At 37.4% G+C, this 17,157-nt stretch overlaps 1 protein-coding gene across 1 annotated transcript in view; it reads right to left on the bottom strand.

Annotated features, from left to right (window-relative positions):
• The window catches only part of PTH2R (parathyroid hormone 2 receptor), an 85,568-nt gene extending 73,451 nt beyond the window's left edge, over nucleotides 1-12,117 (bottom strand). Inside the window, exons 1-2 of the mRNA XM_027565941.1 lie at nucleotides 11,304-12,117; nucleotides 5,041-5,143 (exon numbers count right to left, since the gene is read on the bottom strand). Of these exons, the coding sequence (XP_027421742.1) occupies nucleotides 5,041-5,143; nucleotides 11,304-11,411 (211 nt within the window). The 5' untranslated portion in view covers nucleotides 11,412-12,117. The remainder of the gene's footprint in view (nucleotides 1-5,040; nucleotides 5,144-11,303) is intronic.
• Between the last annotated feature and the right edge of the window lie 5,040 nt (nucleotides 12,118-17,157).

Here is a 17,157-nt window from a genome sequence, read left to right as displayed (position 1 = left end):
ATAGCATAATATGGCCATACAATTGTGAAATAAACCTGGGATCATAATATTTGGGGTTTTGTTTTTAAATACTTAAATAGTTTTATAACTAGATATTTTTACATTTTCTTTTCTTTCTTTCATAGAAAAGAAGAAAAATTTTACTTCCTTTTTATTATAAAAATTTTTACCAAAATAAAACAGAGGATATAATATACCCAGTATTGAAAATTTACAGTTAGTAATATTTTATCAAATTTATCTTCATTGTAGTATTTTAAAGTAAGTTGCAGATAGTATAACAGCTCACTCCTAAATATTTTGATATATATCTCTCAATTTAAGAGAATTTTTAAATGAAAACTTAAATAAGTTAGTGAATTCAAAATGTCATTTGTCTTTTTACAGTTGTACATGAAGAAATGTTGAATCAATTTACATATAATTAGACATTTTTCATTGAAAGTAGACCAAAGTTTGTCCAGATTTAATTCTAGCATATTTTATAGAGAAAGATCTCAAAGAACATGTCTTTTCTCTTAATATTTATTCCTCTACATGTTTCACATGAGTTGCACCTTCACAAATTTTAGAAGTCATATAAGTTTACATCTAGATCATTTACTCTTTTTATGTTTAACTCTCATGATGTGTTACTGATTCCCAGTTGTTTGTCTTTGCCAACCTTATTCTGTCTACATGGAATGTCTTTTTACTTCCTCCTCTACACATCCAATTCCTACTCCTTTAATTTTAAGGTTACTTGTCCATAAAGCTTTCTCTGATTCCTCTGTGATGAACTAAGATGCTTTTTTTCACTGGTTCCACAATTGTGATACTTCTGTTGTTAAACTTAGACACCATCTGAGGGGTGTCTACTTCCTATACTATTAGATAATCATTTCCATGGAGTAAGGATAGAATCTGATTCATTTTTTCCAGTGCTCACTACAGAAGCAACACACTGTAGGCACATAATATGTTTGTTGAACTGTTAAAGGGACACTAAAGATAATCATGTTAGACTAGATAATTTCTAAGACATCTTCCAGCTCAAAATTTCATGAGACTTCATAAAAGATAATTCATTTAACTCTCATAGATAACAATCTTTATAAATACCTTCACGGCAATGTTGCCACTCATTAGTAGACCTAAATGTTTGAGACATCAGGGTCAGTGTTCTTTAAAGATAACACTAGTGACTCCCTTTCCTGACAGTATTAGCCTAGCCATTCAGACAACTCTTTTCTAGTGCAAGACATCTACAAAGGCTGAATTAATATAAAAACTTTCTTGCTTAAAACATGGCTTAGGGAGGGAGGTTCAAGAGGGAGGAGGGGTACATATATATATGACTGATTTGTGTTGTTGTATGGCAAAAACCCAACACAACACTGTAAAGCAATTTTCCTCCACTTACATTTTTTTAAACATGATTTATAGCTACAAATTAAAAAATATGAGGCCAGAAAATATTCCACAGGATCAGCAATCACCACATTGGGGCTTACAATAGAGGCCTCTACTGACTTGTTGGCTAAAAACTTGGATTTTGATGGTATTCTGATTAAAAAAAAAATTAGTCTGAGACCTGATGAAGTAGGAAGCTATACTGGAAACTCCTATATAAGGTCAGGATTCCCAAAAGATGAATCACTTAGTGGGTGAACAAAAAACAAAAGCACCCTTTAGAAAGAGACTGGATGTTTCACTGCTGGCTGCATTTAGAGGTGGAACAGGTAACAGTAAGAAAAAGATTCTTCTCTGAAAATTTCTAACCACAAAATTTCTCACACAAAGTGTGAGAAATCACAGTTTCTCACACTTTGGTGTGGTCTAATATATGGTCTTAGTTTAAAGTGGAGTTAGATCAATAGTTCTACTAGGCACCTTGCAGAAAATAGAAATAAATTTCTATTTATTCTATTTTTTAGAAGAATGGATATTAAATGAGGATCTCATAAATCCTTTATCATAAGTCATTAGACACATAAGGAAATAAGCCCCCATGTGTGGTAGTCAGTATTGACAAGCAAAGTCTATGGTTATCTTAATATCAAATGCAAAATATAAAATATGTCTAGTGAGAAAAAAAGAAAGATTAAAATTATATTTAAGATTAAAAAACTATCAAAATTAAATAGACTTCAAAACTGAAAAACAGAATAATAAAAATTAACTTGATGGATTAAAGAGCCTTTAGACAAAGCTCAAAAAAGAGTTGATGAATTAGAAAATATATTTGAAGAAATTACCAAAACAGCAGTAGAAAAACAAAGAAAAGGAAAACATGCAAGACAGGAAGATACAAAGGGTAATGGGAGAAGCTCCCTCATTTATCTACTTAAAGTTCCAGAAGGAGAAAATAGGAAAATGAGGAAAAGCAAATTTTCAAAGACAAAATAACAAAACATTCCCACCACTGAATAAAGACACAGATCCTTAGACTCCAGAAATCAAGTGAACCCATACCTAGACACACTATGAAATTGCGGAACATCAAAATCAAAGAGAAACTCTGAAAAGGAGCTAATAAGAAAAACTAATGACCAACAAAATTTTCCAACAATAACAATGGAAGCCACAGTGGAAAAATAAAGTCTTTAGGAGCTAAAAGTAAATAATTCTCATCCAAAGATCATTAGCCCAGAAAAAATATCTCTGAAGACTGAGATTGAAATTAATACCTTGTCAAACAAACAAAATACAGAGTTCACTATGTGTTCATGCGTGCTCAGTCGCTTCAGTTGTGGTCAACTCTTTGCAGTCCTAGGGACTGTAGTCTGCCAGGCTCCTCTGTCCACAGGATTTTCCCAGCAAGAATACTGGAGTGGGTTGCCATGCTGTCCTCCAGGGGATCTTCCTGAACCAGGGATCGAACCTGCATCTCTTGCATCTCCCACACTGCCCATGGATTCTTTACCACTGAACCACTGGGGAAGCCCAGAAGTAGTGATACTACTTATAGTAAGTATCATTATAAGTAGATTCCAGTGTAAGGAAACCTCTTAAAAAGATGTATTTTAGGAAGAAGAAAAATTATACAAACTTACACTTAATATAAAACACTAAGATAACAGCATATAATTTGGAAGCAGTTAAGGTATTTTAAAATGCTTATACTATTTGATAGAGGGAAATTATTGATAACTTTAAACTTTCTTTAATATAACATGAAAAATTCTAGGCTAATCACTAAAGAATTAAATATAACATATACCTTCCAAACTAGTAGGGAGAGGGAGGATGAAATAAGGAAAAAAGCCTCAATCAATTCAAAAGAAGCCAACACAAGGTGGAAGTAGAGAGTAGAAAGAATTATAGGAAGAGCTGGTAAAATGAAAAGCCCAGACAGATGGTAAATTCAAATACAGTGTATTCATAATCATAATTAATGCAATTGGCTAAATTCTTTAATTATAGACAAAGTCTATCAAAATGGATAACAAGAAAAATCCCACCTGTGTCTTGTTTATAAATGAAACTCCCGAAGTATAAGTACACAGAGAAGTTTAATAAATAAATAGGAAAAGATAAGGAATTGCTGAGTTAGAGTGTCAGTTTTGCAAAACGAAAAATTTTCGGCTATTAGTTTAACATAACAATGTGAATATACTGAACATTACTGAGCTGTATGCTTAAAATATTTAAGATGATTAATTTAATATTATGTGCATTGTACCATAATTAAAGATTTTTAAGGATGGAAAAAGGTGTGCAAGGCAAATATCAAACAAGAGAGAAAGAACTAAGTTATTTATTAAATATTGTTATTTTAATATAATAATTTTAGTATTTAGTTAGTATTTAAAGCAAAAGTAAAGTAGAAACAAAGAAAGATGCTTCACATCAATAGAAGGTTTGACTTACCAGGAAATATAACATTTCTCAATTTGTATACACCCAATAACATATTTTCTAAATATATGAAGCAAAAAGTTCATCATCATTGTAGGCTATTTTAAGACATATATATCAGAAAAGAATAAGTCAAATAGATGAGAACTCATAGATACAGAATACTTGAGCCACACAACCAATAAGCTTAACCTAGTGGATATTATAAAACACTGTGCTCAGAAACCGAACAGTACACATTCTTTTGAAGACCACATGAAACATTTATCAAAATTGACCCCAATAGAAGCAAGTAAGTCTCAGCACATTTTTGAAAATTAATATCATGCAGACCACATTCTCTGATCATAACCAACTGCAAAATCAATCACATATCTTTTTAAAGCACAGCTTTAAGGACATCATCTACTGCATGCAGATTTAGGGAACTCAGTAAACACCACCTCTGTTTTTAAAAAAATGTCTCTGAATCATTCAACTATCAAGACAAGGCATTTCCCTATTTACAACATTGTAATTTTCATACTACTCAATTCAGTAAATGACTTTATCCAATGGCCCTAATGAGAACTGTGAGTGACCACCAGACCCCAAGGAACACAAACCACAGGTCCCCAGCTGCAACAGGAGAGACGCCTGAGACCACCAACATCACCACAAACTTGTCAGCAGTTTTGTAGCTTTGTTTTTATAGTTTACCACTTGGAACTAATTGAAAAATTACATAAGGAGTCGGCAGATGAAGATAAAATAATCACTTTATTGAGAAGAAAGTTTTTGGAGAACATAGTCTATGTATGCATCAGTCGGCTTGCCTATTGACTCCTTTGAATTTTACCTACTAAAACTGCAGATGAACACCTTGAAGCTCCTTGAAGCTTACTGCACAGTCAAGGGCAAAACAATATGCATGCTCTCTGCAAACAGACGGATCCCAAAGACATGTCTGAGGAAGAGGCTGGCATATACCTGCCTGGTCTATTCCCAAACTCACAAACCAGGCAAGTCACTCATCCACAGGGAGGGAAGAGATGATGGTGAAAGAGATGAAAATAGCGTTATTCTGCCACACACCTCTCCACACACAAACATGGAATGACTGATGAGAAACTCCCTAACACTCAGTAAGGAGGAGATTCACAATCTTTGTGAGGATTTGGGTGGGACACACGGGGGGCACAGTTTCTTCCGTATCTTTACCTCCTTCCTGGAGCTGGGCTGTGATGTTGAGCTCACACTGCACTTTAGCTTTCAGCACAAGGACAATCTGCTCCTCTATAGTGATGGTGCCATCAGAATCCAGCTGTAGATATGAACAAAATACAAACAGAGAAACATATGCCACTATTTTTTTAAGCCATGACACAATCTTTCATTATTTCACCTTCTAATATAATTAAAAATTACTTTGATACCAAGCTACCTTGATATAGTTCTTTATAGAACTAGTTCTAAAGAAATAGTTCTTTATCTGAATCAAAATTCATAATCCATCAATGTATAAGATTTGAGAATAATCATATTTTACCTGCTTAGCCTAAAGGAAAAAAAAACCATTTTTAAAAAATTAAAAAGTTATAGAAAATTTTAATTAGGTCACCCTATGTAATATAATCAGAAAAAATAATAAACATATTGAAAATTTCCTGGAATGTTACAAAGACCCAGCATTTTATTAGTCCTCTTGCTGCTGCTGCTGCTGCTAAGTCGCTTCAGTTGTGTCCGACTCTGTGCAACCCCATAGACGGCAGCCCACCAGGCTCCCCCATCCCTGGGATTCTCCAGGCAAGAATACTGGAGTGGGTTACCATTTCCTTCTCCAATGCATGAAAGTGAAAAGTGAAAGTGAAGTTGATCAGTCATGTCCGACTCTTTGCAACCCCATGGGCTGCAGCCTACCAGGCTCCTCCGTCCATGGCTTACAATATGTCAATTATGGCACATAAAAAGGAGAAATGACTAGAAGATTCTTTTTAGCTCTACTGAAAAATTACCAGTGAAACTGGACAATCATTCCATGTTTGGGGGTTTTGGTTTACTCATCTATGAAATAAGAGAGTTACTCCAAATGGTTTCTAGTTGAATTTTTGCCTTTTTCCCTCCAGTTTTATTGAGGTATTACTTACAGACAACATAAATTAAGTTTACGGTGTACTATGTAGTGATTTGATACATTTACATATTGTGAAATGACTACCACAATAAGATTAGCTAACACCTCCCCCCCATAATTACCTTTAACGTGTGTGTGATGATAACATTTAAGATCTACTCTCTCAACAATTTTTGAGTATATAATAAAGTACTGTTAATTATAGTCACCATATTACACACTAGATCCCCAGAACTCAGTCACCCTATAGCTAGAAGTTTAAACCCTTTGACCAATGTCCCCTCATTTCTCCCACTCCCCAAGGCCTGGCTGCCACTAATTCTACTCTCTCTGAGTTCAGCCTTTTTAGGTTCCATACAAATGAGAACATACAGTATTTGTCTTTTACTTATTTCACTAAGAATAATGGCCTTAAAGTCAATCCATGTTGCACAAAAGGAAAGATTTCCCTCTTCTTTATGGATGGATCATATTCCTCTGTGTGTGCGCATCACATTTTCTTTATTTATCCATCCCTTCACAGACACTTAGATTGTTCCCATGTCTTGGCAATTGTAAGCAATGCTGCAATAAACAAGAGGGACACCTAACCTTTGAGATAGTGATTTCATTCCCTTTGGGTATTATCTAGAAGTGAGACTGCCAGATCATACAGTAGTTCTATTTTTATTTTTTGAGGAACTTATACTTTTTCCAGAGTGGTTTTAAAAATTTACATTCCCACCAATAGTGCACAAGTGTTCCCTTTTCTCCTCATCCTCTCCAAATCTTGTCTCTTGTCTTTTTGATGACAGCCATTCTAACAAGTGTGAGATGGATACCTCATTTCGGTTTTGAGGTATATTGCCCTCATTATTAATCATGTTGAGAATCTTTTCATGTACCTATTATTTCTTTTGCTGTGCAGAAGCTTTTTAGATTGAGGTCATCCCGGTTGTTTATTTTCTGTTTTGTTGCTTGCATTTTGATGTTATATCCAAAAAATAACTGCCAAGATCAATGTCAAGAAACTTTACCCCTGTTTTCTTCTAGTAAGTTTAGAGTCTTAAATTTAAGTCATTAATCCATTTGGAGTTAATTTTTGTGAGTAGTATAAAATGGGGATCTAATTTTATTCATTTGTATATGAATCCCATTTTCCTAACACCATTTATTGAAGAGACTGTCCTTTCCCCAGTAGGTATTCATGGCTCTCTTGTCAAAGAGTTATTTCTGGGCTCTTGATTCTGCTCCATTGGTCTATGTGCCTGTTTTTATGCCAGAATTCTGCAGTTTTGATTATGGTAGTTTTGTAATAAAGCTTGAAATCAGGTAATGCAGAGTAGATAAGTAAATAGGTATATAGTCTTAAATATTTCTGCATAGTATTCATGGGCTTCCCCGTGGCTAGAGGTAAAGAATCTGCCTGCCAACGCAAGAGACACAAGTTTGATCCCTGGGTCTGGAAGATCCCCTGGAGAAGGAAATAGCAACCCACTCCAGTATTCTTGCCTGGGAAATCCCATGGACAGAGGAGTCTGATGAGCAAAGTCCATGGGGTTGCAAAGAGTCGGATACAACTTAGCGAGTTCACATTTATTTTAACATGAAAGGAGAAAATAATCAAAATGAATTTTTTGGATTGGGATACACACCATCATTTAGCTAATAGACTAACACAATGCAGATTGTGAGTTAAAGGCAGCTACACTAAAAGTTTGCCATAAAATCTCACTTATCAAAAAGGGAGAACAAAATGGAAAGAGATGAGTCACCTGAGTGGACAGGGAGGAAAATCTGACTTCTTCCAATATTCTCTAGAAACAGTCAGGCACCATTCAAATTGTTTTGGTTTTTTGTTTTGTTTTTCCTGGCTGTTTTTCCAATTCAATAGTTACTTTCTTTTACTTTAATCCCAGAAAACACTGGGTAACCCATGACCAAGTTTCAGAACTATAAATTTGATTGAAAGAAATCTGACCTCAGTTATTAAACACGGACATTTCAAATCACACTGTGTACTGTTTTTACCTGAACACATTTATTTTTGTTTCCTTTTGTACAGATGTAGCCTTTTTACTGGGATAACCTTTTCAGGAACATAATCGTCATGTAAACTACAGCTTCTAAAGATAATTTTGTTCTAAAAAAAAAAATGTGGCCGGTTTAACCAGGAGGTAAGTTTGATTAGCATGTGCTAACTGATGATCTGTTAAATTGATCTTTAGTTATTTCATCAAGTGAAAGTAAGAAAATGTTCGTCTTTTATATTGTTTTCTCTTCCACCTATGTTTTGGAAACACGTGTTCTTTACCATAAAGGGACATTAAAAATCACAGTGTATTTAAACCAAAAGAGCAGTTTTCATATTCAGTGTCTGTTACTCCAAAAGCAACAACTACATCCAAAACAAAGCAGTACATTTAGAAAAATACATTTTAGCAATGTTTCCTGTGCAAAGGACCATTTGTAATAGGGAAGAACACATCTGACTCCATAGTGGATCTGTTTCTTTTTCTTTAACCTTTGTGCTCTGTTGCCCATGCTTAGTCAAGCTGGCTCTGCATCTTTTGTGAAAGAATGCTGCCTACAGCCTAAAATATTAATATACAGGATAGCCCAATCTCAAGATTCTGACCTTTAAAGATATAACACTCTTCCATTCATATAGTGATAAAAAGTTGCAGTTAAAGGATTAAAAGATTATGTTTATTGAATTCTGCTTGTCAGTGACTAAGACAGGAGAGTTCTAGAAACACCCAACTCTTTTAGATATATGCTTTGCCAGCAGCTCTCTTCTCTCCAGCTTTGTGACCAGATATGAGTTCCACTGTATAATTCGTATCCAGAACAGCCACCTCTGCCCCTTAGAATAGAATGACATTTTTTTTAATTAAAACTGGAGTAAATAATTAGAGACTTGAGTTCCCTGCAGGCTCAAAAAAGACAGATTTTCTTGGAATGAAAGAAATACAAATTACCTTAGTCAATGGAGTGATACGACTCCAAAGGTGGTACCTTATGGAGAAGCTAACACCCAAAGCCACCATGCTAATTGTCATAGGGGATTCCAAACTGCTTACTACTTCTCCATGGGGTTGGCCAAGACTTTGTCAGGCTTGCATCCCAGTCTGAGACTCTCCTTGTGCAACCCTGCTTCCTCACCCTGTTATCTTTCTCAGGCATTACCCTCCAATAAACATCTGTACCCCTATTCTCAGTCTGTTTCCAGGATTCACTAACAGTAAAGAAAAATTACAGACATTAATACAGTCGTCCTCATTGCCATGTGAAAATGTGACTGGGAAATGTATTGCTGGGCTCTGCAATGATGCTGGATGCATGAATTCATGGCCTCTGAACTGATCTGAGGGAAAGGAGGGGGTGGGGGGTAGCTTCACCAACTAAAGACCACAGAGTTATTCAAAACAACTGAAAGAACTGGCCTATGTTATCTATTTTGTAATGCAATCCAGTGTTTCCCAGATACTAAGCATTTATTATATACAAGCCACAAGCTAATTCTGCTTAGATGAGTTCCCTCTGTTGTTCTATCAATATACTAAAACTTTTAAATATATGTCTTGGCTGGGAATGAAGAAACTGAAGACCAAACAAGGTGTCAATGTGTCTATGCAAATCTCTTTAATGTAACCTTCAAATTTTGTTTAAAGTGCCAAAAATGTAAATATTATCACAAACTGTCATTTTACATAACTCAATCTATAAACATAAATGGAAATCATTGTTAAGCAACAGGTCTCAACCAGAGGCAATTCTGCCTCCCAAAGGACCATGGGCAGTATCTGGACACATTTTTGGTTGTCACAGCCAGGCAGGGGTAGGGGGTTGCAACTGGATCTAGTGTAAAGAGGACAGAGATTCTACTAAATATCCTACAACGGACAAATCAGTTCCCATAACAAAGACTTACATGGCCCAAAATGTTGAGAAGCTTTGACTTAAAATTATAGAAAAAGTGTTCAATGTCCTGAGTTTTCTAAAGCTAAAAGGAAATATCCTTCCCATGGTAGCATAGTGATTTTTTTTCTTTGTTGTGTTAAACAATGTCTCTCCATTTCCTTAGAAAAATTAATCTGGGACATTGAATAAAATAAATGGTTAGAAGTCATTTGCCCCTTATATAAGGAAGCTGCGTTTTCAAGCACATTATCCAAATACCTTATGAGACAGAAACATTAGAGATCACCCGAGTTCTATCACTGTCACCAAATTCTTAGTTTTTTTCATTCTTTCACATTCTTTCTGTTATCTGGGTGAAATTTTTCATGTATGAGCATACTCTACTTTTGAGCATTCATTGACAATTTAATTGCTCAATGACAGCGTACCTCGTTTGATTTTTTTTTTTAACAGATTTATTTCACGTGAACTATCCTGGTCATATCAGCAGGGCAAAAAAAAAAAAACAAAAAAACTGCACGTTTAGAATAACTGAAATTTTAACTGGCCGTTTGAAAACCAAGAACATAGTATTAAGTTTAGACAGTATCCGTGCATAATGCCTTAACTAATTGGGGGCTTTATTTGACGGTCAAATGCGCCCCCTTCCGAACAAAAGAGAGAAATAACGTTGGTTTGAGTCATTCGGTCACAGGGCCCTTAAACTGCATTCCACTCAACACTACAAGCATCTCTTTCTAGCTCGTCTGAAAAGCTCAGTGTAAATCCTATAATTTATTTGATTCAAAACAATGTGAGGATGAATTATGACTTGTACATTAGAGAGGCTCCTTTGTGAAAGATCACCCAGAAACTCTCTGAAGGATACTAGCAGTCCGAAAATGACAATTGCCACTTATTTTAAAAACGAACAACTCAACTTTAACAAGTTAGGTATATTTTCCTCGCTTTAATGATGCATGATTCTGTATTAGCAAGATCCAGTTATCCTTTCAGGCTGTGGTCTCAAACAACCCTAGAAATTTAAGTTCTCAAAACGGACGGTAAATTGCCAGCAGACAAAAAACAATTTAATTAAACAGGGAACCAAGAAATCTAACAGTAAGAAAAGTTCCTCACCTCTCAATCTCACTCTACCGATCCAAAAAGCCGTGGTTCCTAAATATCCTCTGATAGCAGATGCCAAGATGCTGGCCGGAATACCACCCCAGGACATCATTCGCCTAAAGGATATCTCTGCAGCTCCACTATATGCCTGTCAAATTTGCCGGGTGCACCTCTGTGTGTGCGTGTCTGTCTGTCTGTCTGTCTGCCTCTGTGTGCGTTAGTGCGTGGATGTGTAAGGATGCGCGCACCTTGGCCTCAGCCAAGTCCCGGCGTTCGGCCCTAACGCCGGGTTCCGGTGGGTGGCTCCAGGAAGCAGGTGCCTCCGGGCACTGGCTCTTACCTGGGCTCCGGCGAGAATGCAGCAGCCGAGCAACAGCCACCCCCAGAAATGCAGCGAGGCCCCTGGCCCGGCCATACCCAGACCAGCCCGAGCCAGGAACTGGAACATTCTTCCCGGAGCCCGGGATAAGCTCCACAGTCGCAACTTGGCCGGCGCGAGGCAAACTTGTCACTGGGAACACGGCGCAACTGCGAGTCGGGTTCGAGGCTACCGGCTGGGATGCCCTGGACCAGGCTGTCCGCACCGCGTGCGTTTGGGGTTGGGTCTTGCCTCTCGGAGGCTCTCGCTTTGGTCGGTCCTTCAGGCTGAGCTGCTAGAGTCCCGGCTTTAGCTCGCTGGCCCTGCGCCAGGTGGATGCGCGCGCGCCCCCCGCGCGGCTGCTGGAGCGGCAGGAAGGCGCTTGCGCTCCTCTTCCGAGTCACTCTGTCCCGCAGCTCAAGGGAACCCGAGGGCGACGGATCCGGAGCGCCGCTGCTGCCACCCGCAACTCGTACTGTCTCTGCCTCCCTCCACTCTGTCCCACGTCCCGATGCCTTGTCTCTAGGGGCACCCTGGGTCGTTGAGGAGTGTCCGAACTTTCCTTCCTGTGCAGACGCGGGCTGACCACCAGCCGCTGAGACCGGAACAGCGTGGTTAAAGGTTTCGGAGGCCAGGTGGATTCCCCATCCATGACTCTGAGCTGAACAGTACCTACATCTCTAAAGTTCTGATTGCCTTTCTCTTTAACCACTGTACTAATACTGTGCCTGTGGGGCGCGGGGGCGGAGAGAGGTTCTACTCCAACAGAAATCTCTAGGTCAAAATTTTTTTGGATCTTTATATTTTTGGATCCAGGCATTAAAAAAAAAAAAAAAAACTAGTTTTCTTTAATATTTTTCTGTGTGTAAACACCTTCGTTTGAGACAAAGTCTTTTTCTTTATTTTTCTTAGAGGCATAATCTTCAAGATGCCAGAGACTGCTTCACAGACATTGAATTGAAGACTATTCAGTCTCCCAGCATCTGATAAAATTTCCAAAGAATGATTCCCATAGATGAAACACAAATTCACTCATGTCCTCTTAACAATGAGCGTCTGAAGTGTTAACCGCTAGCTTTCATTGGAATGCCGAAGTGAAAACGGAGTTTGCTTTTAAAACGTAGATTGCTAATGACTGCATGCTCAGTCGCTCAGTCATGTCCAGGTCTTTAGGACCCCGTGGACTACAGCCTGTTAGGCTCCTCTGGCCATGGGATTTCCCAAGCAAGAATACTGGAGTGGGCTGCCATTTCCTCCTCCAGGCATCTTCCCCACCCAGGGACAGAACCCAGGTCTCCTGGGTTTCCAGCATTGGCAGATGGATTCTTTACCACTGAGCCTTACTAATGACTGGACAGCTCTAAAATACTAGAAATAGACAACGTTTATTTCTAATTCTACATAGCTAAAAAAAGTTCACTCCTATCCTTCTTTTTATTGTTTATAGTGCAGATAGGTATTATAAACAATTTGATGTGCTTTTCTCCATGCATAGCATTTTCCAGGCAAGAGTACTGGAGTGGGTTGCCATTTCCTTCTCAGCGGGATCTTCCCGACCTGGGGTTCTAACCCGGGTCTCCCGCATTGCTGGCAGACTACCATCTGAGCCACGAGGGAAGTCCTTTTTTGAAATTAACAAAATCTAAATTATATAACATATACACACACCTGCAAAATTACCAGTAAAATTCACTTTCCACTTATTCTACCAAAAATTTAAGGGGGGGTACGCTATTTTTCAAAACAGGACTCTCTATAGTCACTATTCTCTAAAATCTGGTTTGATTAAATTTTAAATAATTTATTTATTTTTGGCTGTGCGGGGTATTCATTGCTGCACAGTCTTTAATTGTGGCAAGTAAAGGCTACTCTCTAGTTGCAGTTCGAGGGCTTCTCATTGCAGTGGCTTCTCTTGTTTCAGAGCATGGGCTCTAGGGCACACAGACTTCAATAGCTGCAGCATGTGGGCTCAGAAGCTGCAGTTCCCAGGCTCTAGAGCACTGAGTCAACAGTTGCGGTGTTTGGGCTCAGTTGCTCCGCAGCATCAGGGATCTTCCTGTACCAGGGATTGAACCTGTATCTTCTGCATTAGCAGGCGGATTCTTTACCACTGAGCCCCCAGGGAAGCCCCCGCTTTGATTAAATTATTTAGAATTATTAACTGTTATACTACCCTACTCAAGCAAGAAAATAATAACAGTAATAATACTGACGGCATTTAATAAGTGCTTTGCTACATTCCAGTGACTCCTCTATGTACTTAAAATAATCTCTACAATTAACCCTGTGAGATAGTATTACTGTTGTCCATTCTTAGAGATGAGGAAATAGACACCAAGTCACTTGCCCAAGGTCCAGAGAGTCTATCATGTGGCACTTTTGATCATCTGTTCTCATGTTTGGCAATAGTATTATTGCAAATTGCCAGAGGAGGTTTTGTCCCAGGGTACATGTGGCAAAATGTCTGGACATCTTTGATGTGTCACAGTACATGTTTTGGCATGCTAGGTAAAATTAAAAAATAATTATGCAAATCACTGTGATAGCATCAGGATATTTGTCACTCTTCTCATACAATGCTATAATCACTTATACTATGGGTCAACATGGAATAATTAGTTAGGATTATTCACAAACTGATAATTAGGGGGAAAAAAACCAAAGCTTTGTGCAAAGCTGATGAAATGGCTTAACCACCAAGTGTCATTGCAAATAACATCTTGTCAATCCTTGAGATCAATGAAAACTAGGTAAAGGCTCTGATCATCCACATTCACAAGTGAAAAACAGGATCCAGATGATAAAGGAACTCAATTTCAGGTCAATCTTGGTCCTGAAGAAATTATCTGTTTATTTATGCCAAAGTTTCATTTTATGTCTTGTTGTTTATTTACTTGTTAGCTTGTTTTTGTCTAAATCATAAGCTGACCATCTGCAAAATTAGCTGGCATGCTTGTTAAAAGGCACCTTCTGGGGCTTTACGTCAGACCTGCTGAATCCCAATATCAAGGATCGGGTTCAGGAATCTCCATTTTTAACAGGCTCCTGGGTGTCTCATACAAGATTAGGTTTGGACACCGCTGTCTAGACTGATTGATACACACAGCTGGTGTGGGCTTCATGGGCAGTTGAAAGGTCTGTTAGTGCAATCCTTTTCTTCTTTGCAAAGTGTATTATCCTATGCAATGAAGGGCCTGGGGACAACAGTCAGCCTACTTGGTAAGAGAAAGATATGGGGACAAACAGGCTATTATCCCAACATTCCCCAAATTGCAGATTGGACAGCCTTATTTTGAGGTGGACTATTTTTGTTGTTGTTGTTGTTGTTCTGTTTATCCATCTCTAAGTACAGCCATCTTTCCTTGTTTTAATGTTGTGTTCTTTCTTGGTTTTTATTGGGGAGAAGTGAAGGATCAGAGGCTCTGCTCTGCTTCTCCCTGGGGCTCCAGTACTTTCAGGTTGAGTTTCTCTTGAGCAGACCACCTACTGTTTCTAGAAGCGAATTTGGAGGGCTTCATGCTGGGAGCATGAAGATTGCTGCTGTTAGCTGCTCTGCATTTACAGGAAAGGCAGCTAAAGCATTAAAATCAATTAATTAATTTGAGGTTAATCATCTATGTAAAGTAATTGCTTTGATCATTTCTCTAAGCTCTTTAAAGCTTTTTAATCACAAGCTAGGATATGTGGTTGTGCAGCTGCTGTGTGTGTCTGTGAGTGTGTCTGTGTTTGCCTGTCTATATCTGTGTGTCTGTCTGTGTGTGTTTACAATTGTATCTATTTTTAACATTCCAGGAATTTCTCAAAAATTTTAGTGTACTGATCTCAGGGTTTTTTTGTTTGTTTGTTTTCCAGTAGGATGCAGTTTGATTCTTTTAAAATGTGGATATGCATTTTCTTTCATTTCAGTAGGGTTTTAAACAGAAAGTACAAATAAATGTATGTTCTCTATTCATGTTTTCTGGAAACCCAAAGGGAAAAAATGTATTTAAAAATTCTTGGGAATTCCTTGGTGATCCAGTGGTTAGGACTCTGCTCTTCCACTGCACAGGTCCTGGCTTTGATGGCAGGGGAACTAGGATCCCACAACCTGCATGGAGGGGGAAAAAAAAAATTTAGTCACATTTTTATTATAATACATATTCCAAGAGAAAATTTTGCAAATGCATAAAATCACAGAGGAGAATAAAAATCAAACAAAATTCCTCTACCCACCATTTTGTCTACTCATAATTATTTTGAAATAAGATTGGCCTTTTACTGATTATAACACTTTTTAAAGGATGAAAAACAAACACACTGAATAAAAATGTAGGGTTGGGTGGGTTTTATTATTTAATTTTCTATACTTTCTATATATTATATGATACAACATTCTGGAAACAAAGAGTTATCACTGGGATGATTATCCTTGAACATGTATTTTTATGTAAATCATTGAATATTGCCTTAAATAAATTTTTAAATCAAAAATTTTCTTTAAAAAATATGTTCAAATTTAAGACTTATTGCAGATATTTATAAACTGAACCTGAACTTGTTTATAATTTTGCTGAAGCATCTCCTTACATGCTTGCTTTTGTTGGTATTACATTTTAGAATACTGTCCATTTAGCAAAGATGACATGTCCTTACTGTTATTATTTTTAGTGTATTAATAAGGTTGATTAATGCATACATGTATTGTCCAATAGTATCACTTCTTTTAAAAATTTATTCTTGCTTCTTGAGGGAAGAGATGAAGGGGCACACAATCTAAAGCAAGAAAGCCTGGGTTTGAATTCCGGTTCTGCCACTTCCTCGCTGAGTAACTCTGGGGAGATTACATAAAGGCCTTCCTTTCCCTTAATGTCCTCAATCATAAAAATGGAGAAAATAAGAGTACCTCCCTCAAAAGTTTGTTGGAAAATTTAAGTGAGTTAACAAACCTAAGCAGTGAGAAACTACCTGGTTCAGGGGAAATGCTCAATAGATGTTAGTTACAGTAATTGTACTGTTTTATTTCCTATTACTATTATTAATGATTTTAGCCCTGTGACCAGTGTATGAATGAGCAAAGGACTGTGGTGAGTTTGAGTAATTCTTATTTATGGAAAAAAAGCACTATCTCTATTTAGAATATTAAATATTTTTTACTAGAAATACCAAAATATCTTTTCAACTTTATTTTTGGCTTAATCTGAAATGTCTGAATCAGTGGAAAAGTTAAAAAAAAAAAAAAAAAAAACTTTTATGGATCTGAATCTATCAGTATTTTATAGTTTCTTCCTTAGCTTTTAAGGCATGAAAGAAACAGCATTCTAAAAACTAGAAATCTTTTCATCAGATCTTTTTCTATTTTTTCACTATTTCATAATTTCACATTTAACACTTTAGAAGTATTGACTTTTTTAAAATGATGATTTAACAATTTTCCCAAATACCTAACCAGTTAATGCTGCATCATTTATCAAAGAATCCACTTGTTTAATGAGAAAGATATTTTGAAGAGAGGTGGAGGATGGGTGTGAGGGAGGCTCAACTGGGAAGGGATATATGTATACATATAGCTGACCCACCTCCCCATTCACACCCCTCTAGATCATCACAGAGCAATGAGCTGAGCTACCTGTGCTATACAGCAACTTCCCACTGGCTATCTGTTTTACACATGGTAGTGTATATATGTCAGTGCTACTCTTCCAATGAAAGAAATGGGAATACAAGACCACTTGACCTGCCTCTTGAGAAATCTGTATGCAGGTCAGGAAGCAACAGTTAGAACTGGACATGGAACAACAGACTGGTTCCAAATAGAAAAGGAGTATGTCAAGGCTGTATACTGTTACCTGCTTCTTTA

Source organism: Bos indicus x Bos taurus, chromosome 2, assembly GCF_003369695.1.
Source record: "Bos indicus x Bos taurus breed Angus x Brahman F1 hybrid chromosome 2, Bos_hybrid_MaternalHap_v2.0, whole genome shotgun sequence".
Taxonomy (NCBI): Eukaryota; Metazoa; Chordata; class Mammalia; order Artiodactyla; family Bovidae; genus Bos; species Bos indicus x Bos taurus.
This window is presented reverse-complemented; position numbering and strand designations above follow the sequence as displayed.